This window comes from Rissa tridactyla, chromosome 7 (assembly GCF_028500815.1).
Source record: "Rissa tridactyla isolate bRisTri1 chromosome 7, bRisTri1.patW.cur.20221130, whole genome shotgun sequence".
NCBI lineage: Eukaryota > Metazoa > Chordata > Aves > Charadriiformes > Laridae > Rissa > Rissa tridactyla.
This window is the reverse complement of record NC_071472.1, coordinates 8,923,673-8,936,154: the sequence shown is the minus strand read 5'-3', so window position 1 is coordinate 8,936,154 and position 12,482 is coordinate 8,923,673. Positions and strand designations below refer to the sequence as shown.

At 35.8% G+C, this 12,482-nt stretch overlaps 1 protein-coding gene across 1 annotated transcript in view; it reads right to left on the bottom strand.

Moving 5' to 3' along the window:
• Positions 1 to 281: 281 nt before the first annotated feature.
• ACTR3 (actin related protein 3) overlaps positions 282 to 12,482 on the bottom strand; it is a 30,436-nt gene continuing 18,235 nt past the window's right edge. The window contains exons 3-12 of the mRNA XM_054207814.1: positions 11,345 to 11,469; positions 10,683 to 10,793; positions 9,037 to 9,132; positions 8,386 to 8,493; positions 6,087 to 6,230; positions 5,182 to 5,355; positions 4,301 to 4,393; positions 3,686 to 3,811; positions 1,566 to 1,649; positions 282 to 1,183 (exon numbers count right to left, since the gene is read on the bottom strand). Coding sequence (XP_054063789.1) covers positions 1,088 to 1,183; positions 1,566 to 1,649; positions 3,686 to 3,811; positions 4,301 to 4,393; positions 5,182 to 5,355; positions 6,087 to 6,230; positions 8,386 to 8,493; positions 9,037 to 9,132; positions 10,683 to 10,793; positions 11,345 to 11,469 — 1,157 coding nt within the window. The 3' untranslated portion in view covers positions 282 to 1,087. The remainder of the gene's footprint in view (positions 1,184 to 1,565; positions 1,650 to 3,685; positions 3,812 to 4,300; positions 4,394 to 5,181; positions 5,356 to 6,086; positions 6,231 to 8,385; positions 8,494 to 9,036; positions 9,133 to 10,682; positions 10,794 to 11,344; positions 11,470 to 12,482) is intronic.

The window sequence follows — 12,482 nt, the reverse complement described above, 5'->3', positions numbered from 1 at the left end:
CCTGTATGCCACCACTTGAAAGTGGCGGGGGGGAAAGAAGTTACAGAACAAAGTAGATGAACAAACCTAACAATGGAGGAGATGTTAGGTTTATATGGATAAGTGCTATCTAGATGAACATATAAACTGCAATTCTAAAATGCTCACACTTCAGTTTACACAATGCACATAATGATCTCTACCTTACAGACCAATCTTACTCTTCAAAAACCACAGCGGATATGTAGGAACCCATGCTCACAACTTCCCATGTAAGGAGATTAACAAGTCTGACACAAACATAAAAAGAAATTTTGTGCCTTTATTGGAATGGTGTTAGGCTTTAAATACACCAATTTTGATAACCTGATTATTTGGTTTTAATTAGAAATGACACTACAGAACTGCAATACTGGTCCAACAGTCTTGTCTTTACTTTTTTTTTTTTTAAAGCAAGAGATAGTATGAAAATGCACCAAGTAATCAGAAAGCACTAGCAGGCGTCGGTTAATCCAAGATAGTAGCTTCTTAGTTCCAAAAGCACTCGCATTGTATGGAACCCAGGATTTAGACTGGTCATGATTTGCAAGAACTAGTTGCATGAGTCATGACTTTGTTTTTTTAATTTACTTTCAAGTTGGTCACTGGTAGATTTTTTTTTCCTCAAATATTACAGTTTCTTTTATTCATATTTTTCCTCAAAGTATAAAAAAGTATGAAATATAAACAAGCTCCTGCATTGCACCCATGACAGGGTACAACGGAAGCATTAGAGAGCTGACTATCTACACACCGTCAAATCCCATCAAATCTTGGATAATCCATTAATATACAAAATATCAGGGCACAGAAAGAACTAAAATCCACTTTTTTCTTTTTGTTACGCACAGGTTCAAATAATCAATCTAAAGAAAAAATGTGATCATTTTGGCTTTCCACTACATCCGCATGTTGAGACACTTATTAAAATAATCCTGCTTAATTGTGTTTGGTCTTTTTCTTATTGTCAAGTCATGTTCGTTATCTTAATACCAGCCATCAGACAAACAAGTAATCAGAAAGACTCCTCCTCCCCACCTCCCTATCCCTGACCCCTCCGAGGTCAGCTTTAAGACATGACTCCAAACACAGGGTTGTGACGACAGATGCTAGGACCAATCTCTTCATAATCTTTTTTGGTATGGCATACTTGGTAGAATTCAGGCTGTAAAGGGAAGGAGAAAAAAAAAAAAAAGAAAAAAGTCAATGGTATGTATAGCTTAGCTGAACAGCAGTAACATTTAGGTAGCAAATGGAAAAACACAAATACAGATAACTTGGAAGGCTAAACACCAATGCAAGCAATGCATTTTGCCACAAAACTAAAATGCACTATTTAACAACTCACACAAAGTTGTAACAGAGCTCTCACTTGCTCTTTCAAATCTTTAACGCAAAAACTTCAAAGGGGGCAGGGAGGGTATATTCGCTACCCGAGGCCTAGCAGAAATCCCCCAACAGCATTTAGTATGAAGTGAAGGAGAGATGAGAACTCCAAAAGCGTACCCAGGGTGACTAAAACACGCTCAGCTTTATAGCTAACTTACTGTGGAAGCCAGCATTGATCCTCCGAACCACACGGCGTATCTCTGCATATGGTGTGTAATGACTTGTACATCAATGGGCTTAGGCTATAAAAGGGAAGGAAAAAAAAGGAATACATTAAGAGTCACTTTTGCTGATAAAAATTCAGTCTTTCTTTGAAAGAGTGTACATTGCAAGCTTACTTTTCGCAAATTACTATTTTCTTAAATCCTGGGTTATTTAAATTTACTATTATAGCATCAGATTCTCTTGTACAACCCAGACTAAGAAATAGCTCTTGCTTATAAATCGCCAGTTACCTATTTTATCAGGTATTAAGAGATACCTGCATTCACACCAATTTTCTCCCAAGAGCTCCCATACAGTGTTCCTCTCCAGTTATCCACGTTCTATTTTCTGCTGAATTTCTTGCGGGACTGTTTATTTATGCAATTGTAAGAACAGATCCATACTACTTACTTCTTTCAAAAAACACTTCAGAAGGTTAATTCTTAAGTTTCATGTCATTATTTTAACGAAGCATCAGTTGCAGATTGATTGAAAGTTTATCTAGGCCCAACACAGTCATGCTTTTCAAAACTACAACACTCATTACAATTATCCCCTTTCCCTCCATACCCGCACAAACCTTCATTCCTTACTTGTTCTAATCAAAAATGACAGCATACATAACAGCTTCAGAAAGATTTGGTTTTTTCCAGTACAACCTGCTGAAATCTGAACAATTTGAAACAGTATCTGAAAATCATTTGCAATAGATTAAGAAAATTCAAGCCAGTGATGATGTGCAATGCCCAGTACTCTGAAGAAGGAAGAATTGCATCAGATTTCCTTATTCGTTTCCTGCTTCCTTACTAAGTGGTAAAAGTCTAGTAAGGAGAACTAAGAATAAAATAGGTTACATGAACCAGAGAACTGTATAAAACTGAAATTTCAGAGTTGTCTACATGACATATTATGAAGCTATACTGGGCATTTGAAGGATTGTTTGAGCTCCTCTACCTAGATTACTACTACAAAATAAGTGAGGAAAATCACTTCAGGCTTAAAAGGAAAAAACATAAAATCATTTCTTTCTCTGCTATCTTTTATGTATGCGGAGTCAACGTCAACAGAAAAAATGCGAAGGTTATATCAAAGGTTAAAAGCGGAAATAACATAAATGAAGGATCATGCAGTTTAGTGAAGACACGAAGTCATTTCACAGGCTAGTTTGGGTGGGAAGCAGCCTCAGTGCCTCTAGTTCAGCCTCTTGCTCAAAGTGGAGTCAGTTACGAGGTCAGAGGAAGTTATTCAGAATTTTTTCCAGCTAAGTCTCAAAAACCTCCAAGAGTTTTGCCCAACTGGGCAAATTAGGCAGAAACTGCCCAGCTCCTCTGGGCAGCCTGTTCTCACGCTTGATCATCCCCAGAATAAAAATTTTTTCCCTTTATCCAAGATGAATCTCTTTTGTTTCAATTTGTATCTGTTGTCTCTCGTGCACCCACCGCTCACCACTGTCAAGGGCCCAGTCCCACTTTCTCAGTCACCTTCCCACATATACCACGGGGCTACTATTAAGACTCCCAAAGCCTTCTCTTCTCCAAAACAAGCCAGTTCCCTCAGCCTTTCTTCACAGGACAAGCGCTCCGGTCCTCCGACTACCCTGGTGGCTCAACAACGAGCTTGCTCCATCTCTCTTATTATCTTTAAGTTCAAAAGACTGGAGATGATGACTTGCAACTAATCAATAAGCACTAATGGAAAAAAAAAAAAAAGAAAAAACAAACCAAAAAACCAACTGGGGAGTGGAGTGACCAATTCTTTTACGTAGCAGGCGTAAGTCCCATCCTTTCATTAGGTGAGATTGATTCAGTTCAGTGATAAAGGCACAGGCAGCACAAGTGTATGCCCGGGGAAACAGTACTACAGCTTCCTACAATTAAAGGATTACATAAACATTCTCCAATACCAGTCTACAATTCTCTGCAATACACAAGTCTCCGAAAGAACTTCTACAAGAACTTTAAAAGAAAAGACATTTCAACAAACAAGGACGTCATTGCAATATGCTGGTTTTGCATTTTCCAGGTAACACGGGAGAGAAAGATGCTCGTTAAATGCATTAGCTGCAAGAACTAACCTTCAGTCTGCCGCCACTAAGTTCTTCACTAAGTTTCAGTCTGGCATCGACAGTCCTTTTCAAGTCTCGCTGTAAACGGCGACCAAAGTCCCTGAACATGGTTGAGCCTCCAGAGAGGACAATATTCTGTTTTGAGTAACAAAAATTATTAATTGCTTGTGAAAATTTAAGTCTCCAACTTTACCCAGTTCTTAAATTCTAAATACGGCTTTTAAACTTACAGTTAACAGGTATGCTTTTAAATTACCTAACACTTAATCATGACAGAATATGAATTCACAGAGGGGTTGTCACATCAAAATTGGCTGCGCTTTAAAATCCATTTACATCTTAGTACGTCTCGCTTCTTTCACTGAGATTTATGTTTCTCATTTCTTTTCTTTTAAAGAAGAGTTTGAGTAATGAAACATCATATTCTGAAAAAGCGTAAGTCAACAACAAAGCCTTCTGCATATTAGACTTGTTTCTGGAAAAACGGTTAGTTTTGTTGGTGGTTTGTTGGGTTTTTTGTTGTGTTGTGGGTTTTGTTTTTTTTAAATAGAGTTTCAAATACATATTTCAATATAACGCACAGTCCTAAAACAAATATTTAAGAAATTCATTATAGCTACTGACCTTATACAGAGGACGTCTAACATCAATGGGACAGTTCTGAATAACTTCATCTACTACTTCTGAGATTGGTTGCGTGAAGTCAGGGTTAGCAAACTACAACCAAGAATAAAACCAGATGAGTCAACATGTAGGACCACACATTGCAAAGGAAAGGGGAGAAAGAGAAAAAGGGAAGAACTACCCTATTATACTAGAGACGTCATGAAAACTAACAATGGAAAGTTATTTTAGCTATTTTTGCTGACATTTATAAAAGGTTTGAAAGAATAAAACCTAAAGTATCTATTTTGCCAGCTATTCTCTACGAGAGTTTTTGTTAACTGTAACAGGTTGAAGAACACATCCCCTTCTCAGATGCTGAGCACCAGAGCAAAACAGTGCAACATGAAACAAGCTGCAAGAGGAGAATGTAGAGAGGGATGTGGGGGGTGGTGATATGTGGAGGGAAAAAAAAAAAAGGCTTTATTCCTATTTAATTTTTCCCAACACTGGAAGAAAGACTGAGGGTATAAAGGCAAGAAGACAGAATATTTAGAAACTCAACTTTTCAACAAACAGCTAAGAAAACAGGGTACCATGTGGTGAGACCAGGAAATTCTATTAAAAATTGCAAGAAGAAAATATGGGTTTAGTAATCCATTTACTGTAAAAATTCCAAATATAGTGCTTAGTTTAGACATCCACCTGACTTCGTATAAAGATTACTAGCAATCAAGACTCAAAACCACATTGACTTACAACAATAGCTGGTATCTATTTACAAATAAGAAGAAATATAGGCCAAGATAACCACATATTTAAAAGTTTCTAAATACTATTTATATGCTATCATCTAAAATGCACCTAAAACAAAAAAATCTAGAGAATTCAAGTTAACTTACCTCAGGATGGAAGAAAATCTCTGGCCCCAGGAACCTCTCATAGCCAACATCAATGGTGAATTCTTTCTTTGAGATAGCATTAATTCCAGTATACTGTTTAATCCATTTTGTACCATCTGTGTCATACTTGTTAAATTCTTTTACTAAGTCAGGGCAAACATAACTAAAGCGTTCCTGAAAATTGAATATGTACGGTTAGAAGTATCTTTTTAAGTATAGCAGAGAAGATGGTATGAGCTTTAAAAAAGTGTAGTAATTTAAGCTTTTAACAATGAGAGTTTTAAATTGGCAGATACAGAATAGGTGTCAAAAACAGGTGAAGCGACATTTACTGTATACCATTAGATAATGGCTCAGCTACGACAAATCATTTCCATGCGGCACTGAAAGCAGCACATCTTGCTGAGCTAAATTACTTTTCTTCTATTTTTCCTCTAAACTTCTACAACGGTGAGAAACGAGTTCTAAAGTATATTGAAGAATTGCCATAGAAACAAGGTTTAAGTGTACTTTAAGCCAAATGTCTTTCAGAACAGCTTTGTACTACAAAAAAAAAAAAGAATGTATCAACATTCAGAAAGAATAAAAGAGTAATTACAGCTCTTTACATTATGCATCCCACCAAGAACGCTTCCTACTGAGTATTACAATGATAATAAGGGAAGGAAGGAGAAAAGGGAGACTACAAGTGAAGAGTGAAATTCTAGACCAAATTGGGTATAACCCAACTGCATACCCTAAGTTTAAGGTATTTCATGTTATTACATTATTTAGACATTTTTGTATTATTTAGAAACGGAGCGCCACTACTTGGAACGATAATGATTAAGAGATTATTGTATTTTTAAAATAGATATCAAGCTCTGATCTAAAGATAACCTTAATATCTACAATGTTCACATTACCTTCACTGCTTTAGCTGTTTCCAAGGATTGTTCAGGAGGAATTCCTACTTCTCGCTCCCTCAGCAGCTGCTGAATGAAGTATGTTATATCTCGCCCGGCAATTGGAATGTGTTTGATACAGCTGCCAATCACGTATCCTTCAGCCTGTACATAACATTAATTGGGAGAAAGACATTGACAAGAACTCCTTTAAACAAAGCTTAGGAGGGACAGAGAAAGACATGGAGTCTAAATTCCTATTCACTACCTGTGATTGTGAGGCTGAAGCCCTTTAAAACTGGCTCATTTAATTACCAGAAATCCTATTCGTCAATAGCCTTATTTCACTTGTTAAAAGTGTTTCGCTTTGCTTCGGTTCATAATTCTTACAAGGTTAGGAGGAACAGAAAGGTCACTAGTACATAAGGCAGACAAATAGCTATACTCACTATTCCTTGGCCTTTATTTTCTCTTCAAAATGAGGTTACTCTTACCAAAAAGGTCAAGGAACCTTGTATCGTGAAATATTATTTTAGAATAAATGATGTGGCTCTGCAGTCACAGCCACTGATGTAAGACGTTACAATCCACATGAACCAAAATTAATTTTCTGAAAGCAGGGAGAAAATGCATCATTTCAGCACATTAATTGAGACGGCTTAGAACATCAGACTGGCCCATACTCATCCATCAGCCTACCCTTGCAGGTCACACTCGTGCTAGGGGCCAGTGTCAGGGCATTAGAAGTATCTCATCTAAACACAGAAACCAAGTGTTCAAGACTGGCCTTCAACCTCACCAGACCTACTGCATTCAAACACATGCATCCAAATACCACACTAATGTTAAACGCTTAAAGTTTCCTATATACATCTTACATTCATATAAAATGTCCCTTCTAACATAGAAAATAATAAAGTCATAAAAAATGTACCACAATGGTTAACTTCACTACAGAGATAAGCGTTTAATTTCTCTTTATCTATTTTATTATAAAATTGCTGTCAATTTGTTCAACATGTTTAAAAATTCCAGAAATCAAGCAAATGCCACTCTACAAAGGAGGCAAATGTTTCAAGTGACACAGAATATCTACTCTTGTTTCAATTAAAAAAAAAAAAAACAAACACAAACAAAACCGACAAACCCACAAATCAGGAAAAGTTCAACCGTTTTAAATAGCAATTTGAACTACTAAGTACAAATTTAGAAAAGTTTACGTATAAAAGGTTTGAAATGTCAATTTTTTCCTACGTCTTATTAAAAATAGGCCATTTTGGATGAACAATCTGAACAAAGATTTAGCCATTAGATTCCACCAAGACTTAGAATGATCTGCTACATCACAGCATATGGCTGATCACCACCAATACTATTTGGTGTAACAAATCATTTTTAAAAATTGAGGTTGCTGTGGCATGATAAAGCTTTGTATAGGTTTTAATCTTAAAAACTGCAATCTAACTTCATTTTGATAAGAAAAATGCATCTGGTGCCTAGGCACGCATTTAACTTCCCAAGGAAAGATGGGCAGAGAGACATATTACCAGCCACTTGAAATAAAGTATTATTTCTATGCTATTAAATATTCCAATTATAAAGTTTCAAATATGTAACTTCGTAAAAGGAAATACATACCTATAGCAAAAACAATAGTCTGACAGTTAAGAAACTGCAGTTCTAAGTGTTAATTATTTAATAAAACATCATACAATCATACTAATTTTTGCTTTTAGCAACTTGGCATATTGGAACGGATATGCACAACAGTCATTAACCATAGGGTTTGCCCTTTTTTTTCCCCAGTCAGGTAGAAGTTTTTCATTTTTGCTTGTATCACTGATCCATGATGACATAGTATAAAACATTGGTCAACAGATGGAGAAAAATTGTAAACAATGCCACATCTGCCCTCAAATATTTTTTATTATTTCCATTTTATATATGAATTAACTGGATTAAACAAGTTTCCAAAACTTTTTGGACTGACTATTGTAAAGAGCATATTCCCTCATACCTGCAAAACAAACCGGCAATATGATAAAGCAATACTATTGCACTGATCACTTTGCACAGTCTTGGCAAATGACCTTTTAAGATAAGTCACCAAAAGACAATATGCCCTGACAAACTCAAGGTGCAGAAGAGTTCTTCAGGAGGTTCTGCACTACAAAATAAACCCAAACCCACAACCTCAGAAATTATCTGACATTTTTGAAGATTCCTAGCTATACTTCAATCTGTGCAAGTGTAAGCTTCAGAGAAGTTAGAGGACAAACTGTTCTGTTAAATTGTTTCTGTGGTTTTGATGTATACTTACAACAGGAATAACATGAGTGACGCCATCACCACTGTCTATAACTGTGCCAGTCAGCGTTCGTTCTCCTACTTGTCTTGACGTCCAAGATGCAGCTAAGGCAAGGACAGCCTTGTGGAAGAACACAGGCAAAAACTAAATCTTAATAAAAGCACTGCATTGCAGATCCCACCTTCCACTACTCCTCCCAACAGTACCCAGCCTGACACCCTCATGGTGTCACAGCCTGGAAATTCATTTAGTAATATTATATATGCGTGCACAACAACTTACAGAAAAGAAACTGCATAAATGTAGTTTTTGACTCCTAATACATTTTTAGCCACGTTCAAACAAACAACTTCTTTGCTGCTTCATACACAGAGGGATTCAATTCTTGGCCTGACACCATTATTATGCTGTGGTGTGTTGGTTTTTTACTTATGATACAACAGATACTCTACTGCTTAGAGGCCACCTTCTACACAGGTAACAGAGGAACAGTACCTAGCCAACAGACCACAGAATCAATGCATATCAAACATCTAGTGGTGAAACTGCTAACCAAAAGTACGTACAATATTCCAAACACCACTCATACAGTTTTCATAGTTAAATTAGTTTTAGCTCAAAGAGAAATACTGTAGCTCTAACTTTCAACAGCTCTGCCCTTACCTGAACAGCAATATATAGCCCTGGAACATTGAAAGACTCGAACATGATTTCAGCAGTATATTCTCTGTTTTCTGGAGTATTTAATGGAGGCTCAGTCTGTGAGACAGAAATAAATAAATAAATAAATAAATCCAAGTGTTAACTTACATTCATATCAAACACTTGACTTGAAAAAAAAATAATCAACCAACCCTAAGTTTTGAAAGATGAGCCATTCGAGAACAATAGCATGTAAAAATAATAATGTGCAAAGGGTGCTTTTAAAGGCAAATGGTACAATTAAGAAAATCTAGAAACTCCTCGAACAGTAGAAGAATTTATGCAATCTGCATTGCAAAAACAAGAAGTACAATAAAAATGTTATAGTAATTACTGCTTAAGAATTTACATTGAAGGCCCCTTTGTGGGTTGGTTTAGCTCATTACAACTTTTGATTTCACTTGAAAGAATCAAGGATTATCAACCTAAAAATGTCAAAGGATGCAGTTTAGCACATTTAAAGAATGACAATTATTTTAAAAAATTCTCAGTGACTCATTAAAGAAAAAAGGTGTTTTTCTTCATAAGGCAATCACTATAAAACAAGTTGATACGACCAGCTGTAGAAATGTACTCAACTGAGAACAGCGAGCAACAACATACAATATGCTATAATAGTATGCTGTAGTTTTCATTAAAATACCAAACATAATTAATATTAAGTCTCTCCTCTGAAAGATTATTTTGGACAGTGCTACAGAATATTTGAGGGGGGAAAAAAAGAATTTAAAAAAAAAAAGTCACTCTTCCTTTGCAACAACTACGTAATAGGAGGGAGCCAGACTCTTCAAAAAGGTGATAGGACAAGGGGCCACAGAGACAAACTGCAACATGGGACACCCTAAGTAGGTATTAAGAAGAAAAAAAAAAGGAAATGTGAGGGTGGTCAAATGTTGCAAAAGTGGCCCAGAGTTGCTACGGCATCTTGATCCTTGGACATATTCAAAACTTGGCTGGTCACAGCCTTGAGCCACTGGACCTAATTAGAACTGCTTCAAGAAAATATTGCATTAGATGTTCTTTAACAAGTCTGGCCAACACCTCTAATTCCAAACTTGCTCTGTAAACATCACACTAAAACAAATTGCCTATTTTAATGGCCTTAAATACAATACTAAGGAACAGCAGATGCTTCTCAATAACATTAACTTTAACTCAAGTCTAACCCAAATGACAATCAATTCTTCTGATTTCACAAAAAAAAAAAATAATCCAAAAACACTGTCTTGACACACTATTCAGTGGCAGCATTGTAAAGCCAAAAATAATTGTAATTATGTCAAGTCAAAACACACAGGTACTTTTTTGTCTCAAAAAATGCAAACATGATTATCGAATTCAGTGGGTAAGGAATAGAAAAAAGGGACAAAGCAGACGTGATTTGGAACGAAATGAGAAAAGAAGAGAGTCTGCAGTTCAGACACTGACATCTTTCGAAGATTAAAGAATCTGGATAGGATAAGCCAGGTCAGGAAAGTTTCAGGTAATTTATATTTACTTTAGTTTTAAAGATAAGCATATCCTTATTTAAGAATTATTACATAAATCAACACAAACATTCTTACTAGTCATATGCGATTTCATAAGCAGGACATAATTTTACCTACCAAAAGAAAATAATGATCCTCGGGTTCTGCCCTTAGATACTTAAAGATTACTTGCTCCATAAACCTCTCCATCAAGTCCCAGTCTTCAACTATACCATGGCGGATGGGCCACTGTTGCACAAGAGTATCGATATATAATTGGAAACAAAAGAAAAAAAGATAAAACAATCAGTGTTTTCAACTGCAGTAAAAGCATATGATGTACATATGCAAGAAACCTTGCATTAGGTTTTCCCTAGCTGCGTCTGACACCTATTTGAAATTCAGATTCCAACCCTGAATGGCAGAGACAATACATTGCGCTTTTCTCAGTACAACTGAACGGTGGCACTAGGATAAATCCCCTTAACCCAATATCCTGACTCTGATGCTGCTGAAAAAAGATGCCAAGGAACATGAAAGAACAGGACATTTCCTCTTAACGCTCTCCCAGCCTCCCTTCACTTCAAAAGAAATATATATTCACACATTTTTTTTGCAAATTCCCACAGGCTCCTGAAGGTCAACAAAACTAATATCAAACCTTATTTTCAATTAAAATAGAGTTAATAAGAAAATAAGGTTATAGTTAACGGAAAAGCACTCTTAAACAGCTGTTTACTATATAGCTGACACTTTCTAAAGAGTACTGGAAAATTATTTTTAAGCATTTCTCTTAATACCTTGGTTGCATAAGTTGGTTTTTCTATTGCTTCATCCCCGATAAAGAAGTCTAAATCATCAACACCTTTCAAAACCCTCCTTTGTGCTTGATCGACCACTTTCGCCGATTCTTTGATAGCAATACCTTTAACAGAGGACACAAACAATAATGTAGATTATATATCCCTCACAATAAAAAAAAAGAAAAAAACAATCCAACATTCAAAAATAGGAACACACTGTAATTGCATTCGTCCATTGTTTCAGGCATAAGCACAGAAAAGCTAAATAAAACAGATAATTTTAATTCCAATCATAGGTAAACATAATTAGGATTTATAAAGTAACACAATACAGACCTAAAACACATTTAATTATTAGACACTCAAAATGCAATCAGGTAGATAAAATATAAAGAGAATTTCTAAGATAGGGTATCCCTACAGATCTCATTTTATTAAACAAATGTGATAATTTTCTGCACACTCTGCTAATAATAATTTTTTTTTTTTTTAAAAAGTTTTATAAAAAGCAAGAAAGAAAACATGTTGCCATTACATAAACAGACGTTCTACTTCACTTGCACCAATTTGATTTCTGGACATACTATGAAAGTGAGATATGTCACACAAAAGGGACTGAATAGCAACTAAATAAGCAAAAACATGTACAAAAGAAGGCAGGAATGAAGAAGTAGGAGAAAATGTAAGGCATGCAGAAAGAGAAAACTGGACAGAAATAGGAGTATTTTTAAAAGGACAGATGGACCCATGATGCACCTTTAGATGCTTTAAAACAGATTTTCACAAAGTCCATGTTTAATTTCTTCCTTTAAATCCTACTCCTATCTTATCATTAACAACAGGATGGAAAGTTTCATTTAAGACAGACTATAAATCTCTCCTTCACTTCAAGGAATAATTGGCAAAAGTTAAGAGCTCGTATCTTGGCAATTTATTCCTTCCATGCTAATTACTCATCATAAATAAAGAAAAAAGTTTTTAATCACAAAAATAGTGGCTAAGACTAAACACAGGATCCTGGAAAGATGGATCAGTGATTAGATATCACAGGAACACAGATGTTCCCTTTCCCCATCTTCTGCATCAGCCCCCTGGCTAACAGGGCTGCCATGCCAGCAATACCTGCTGTATGTTT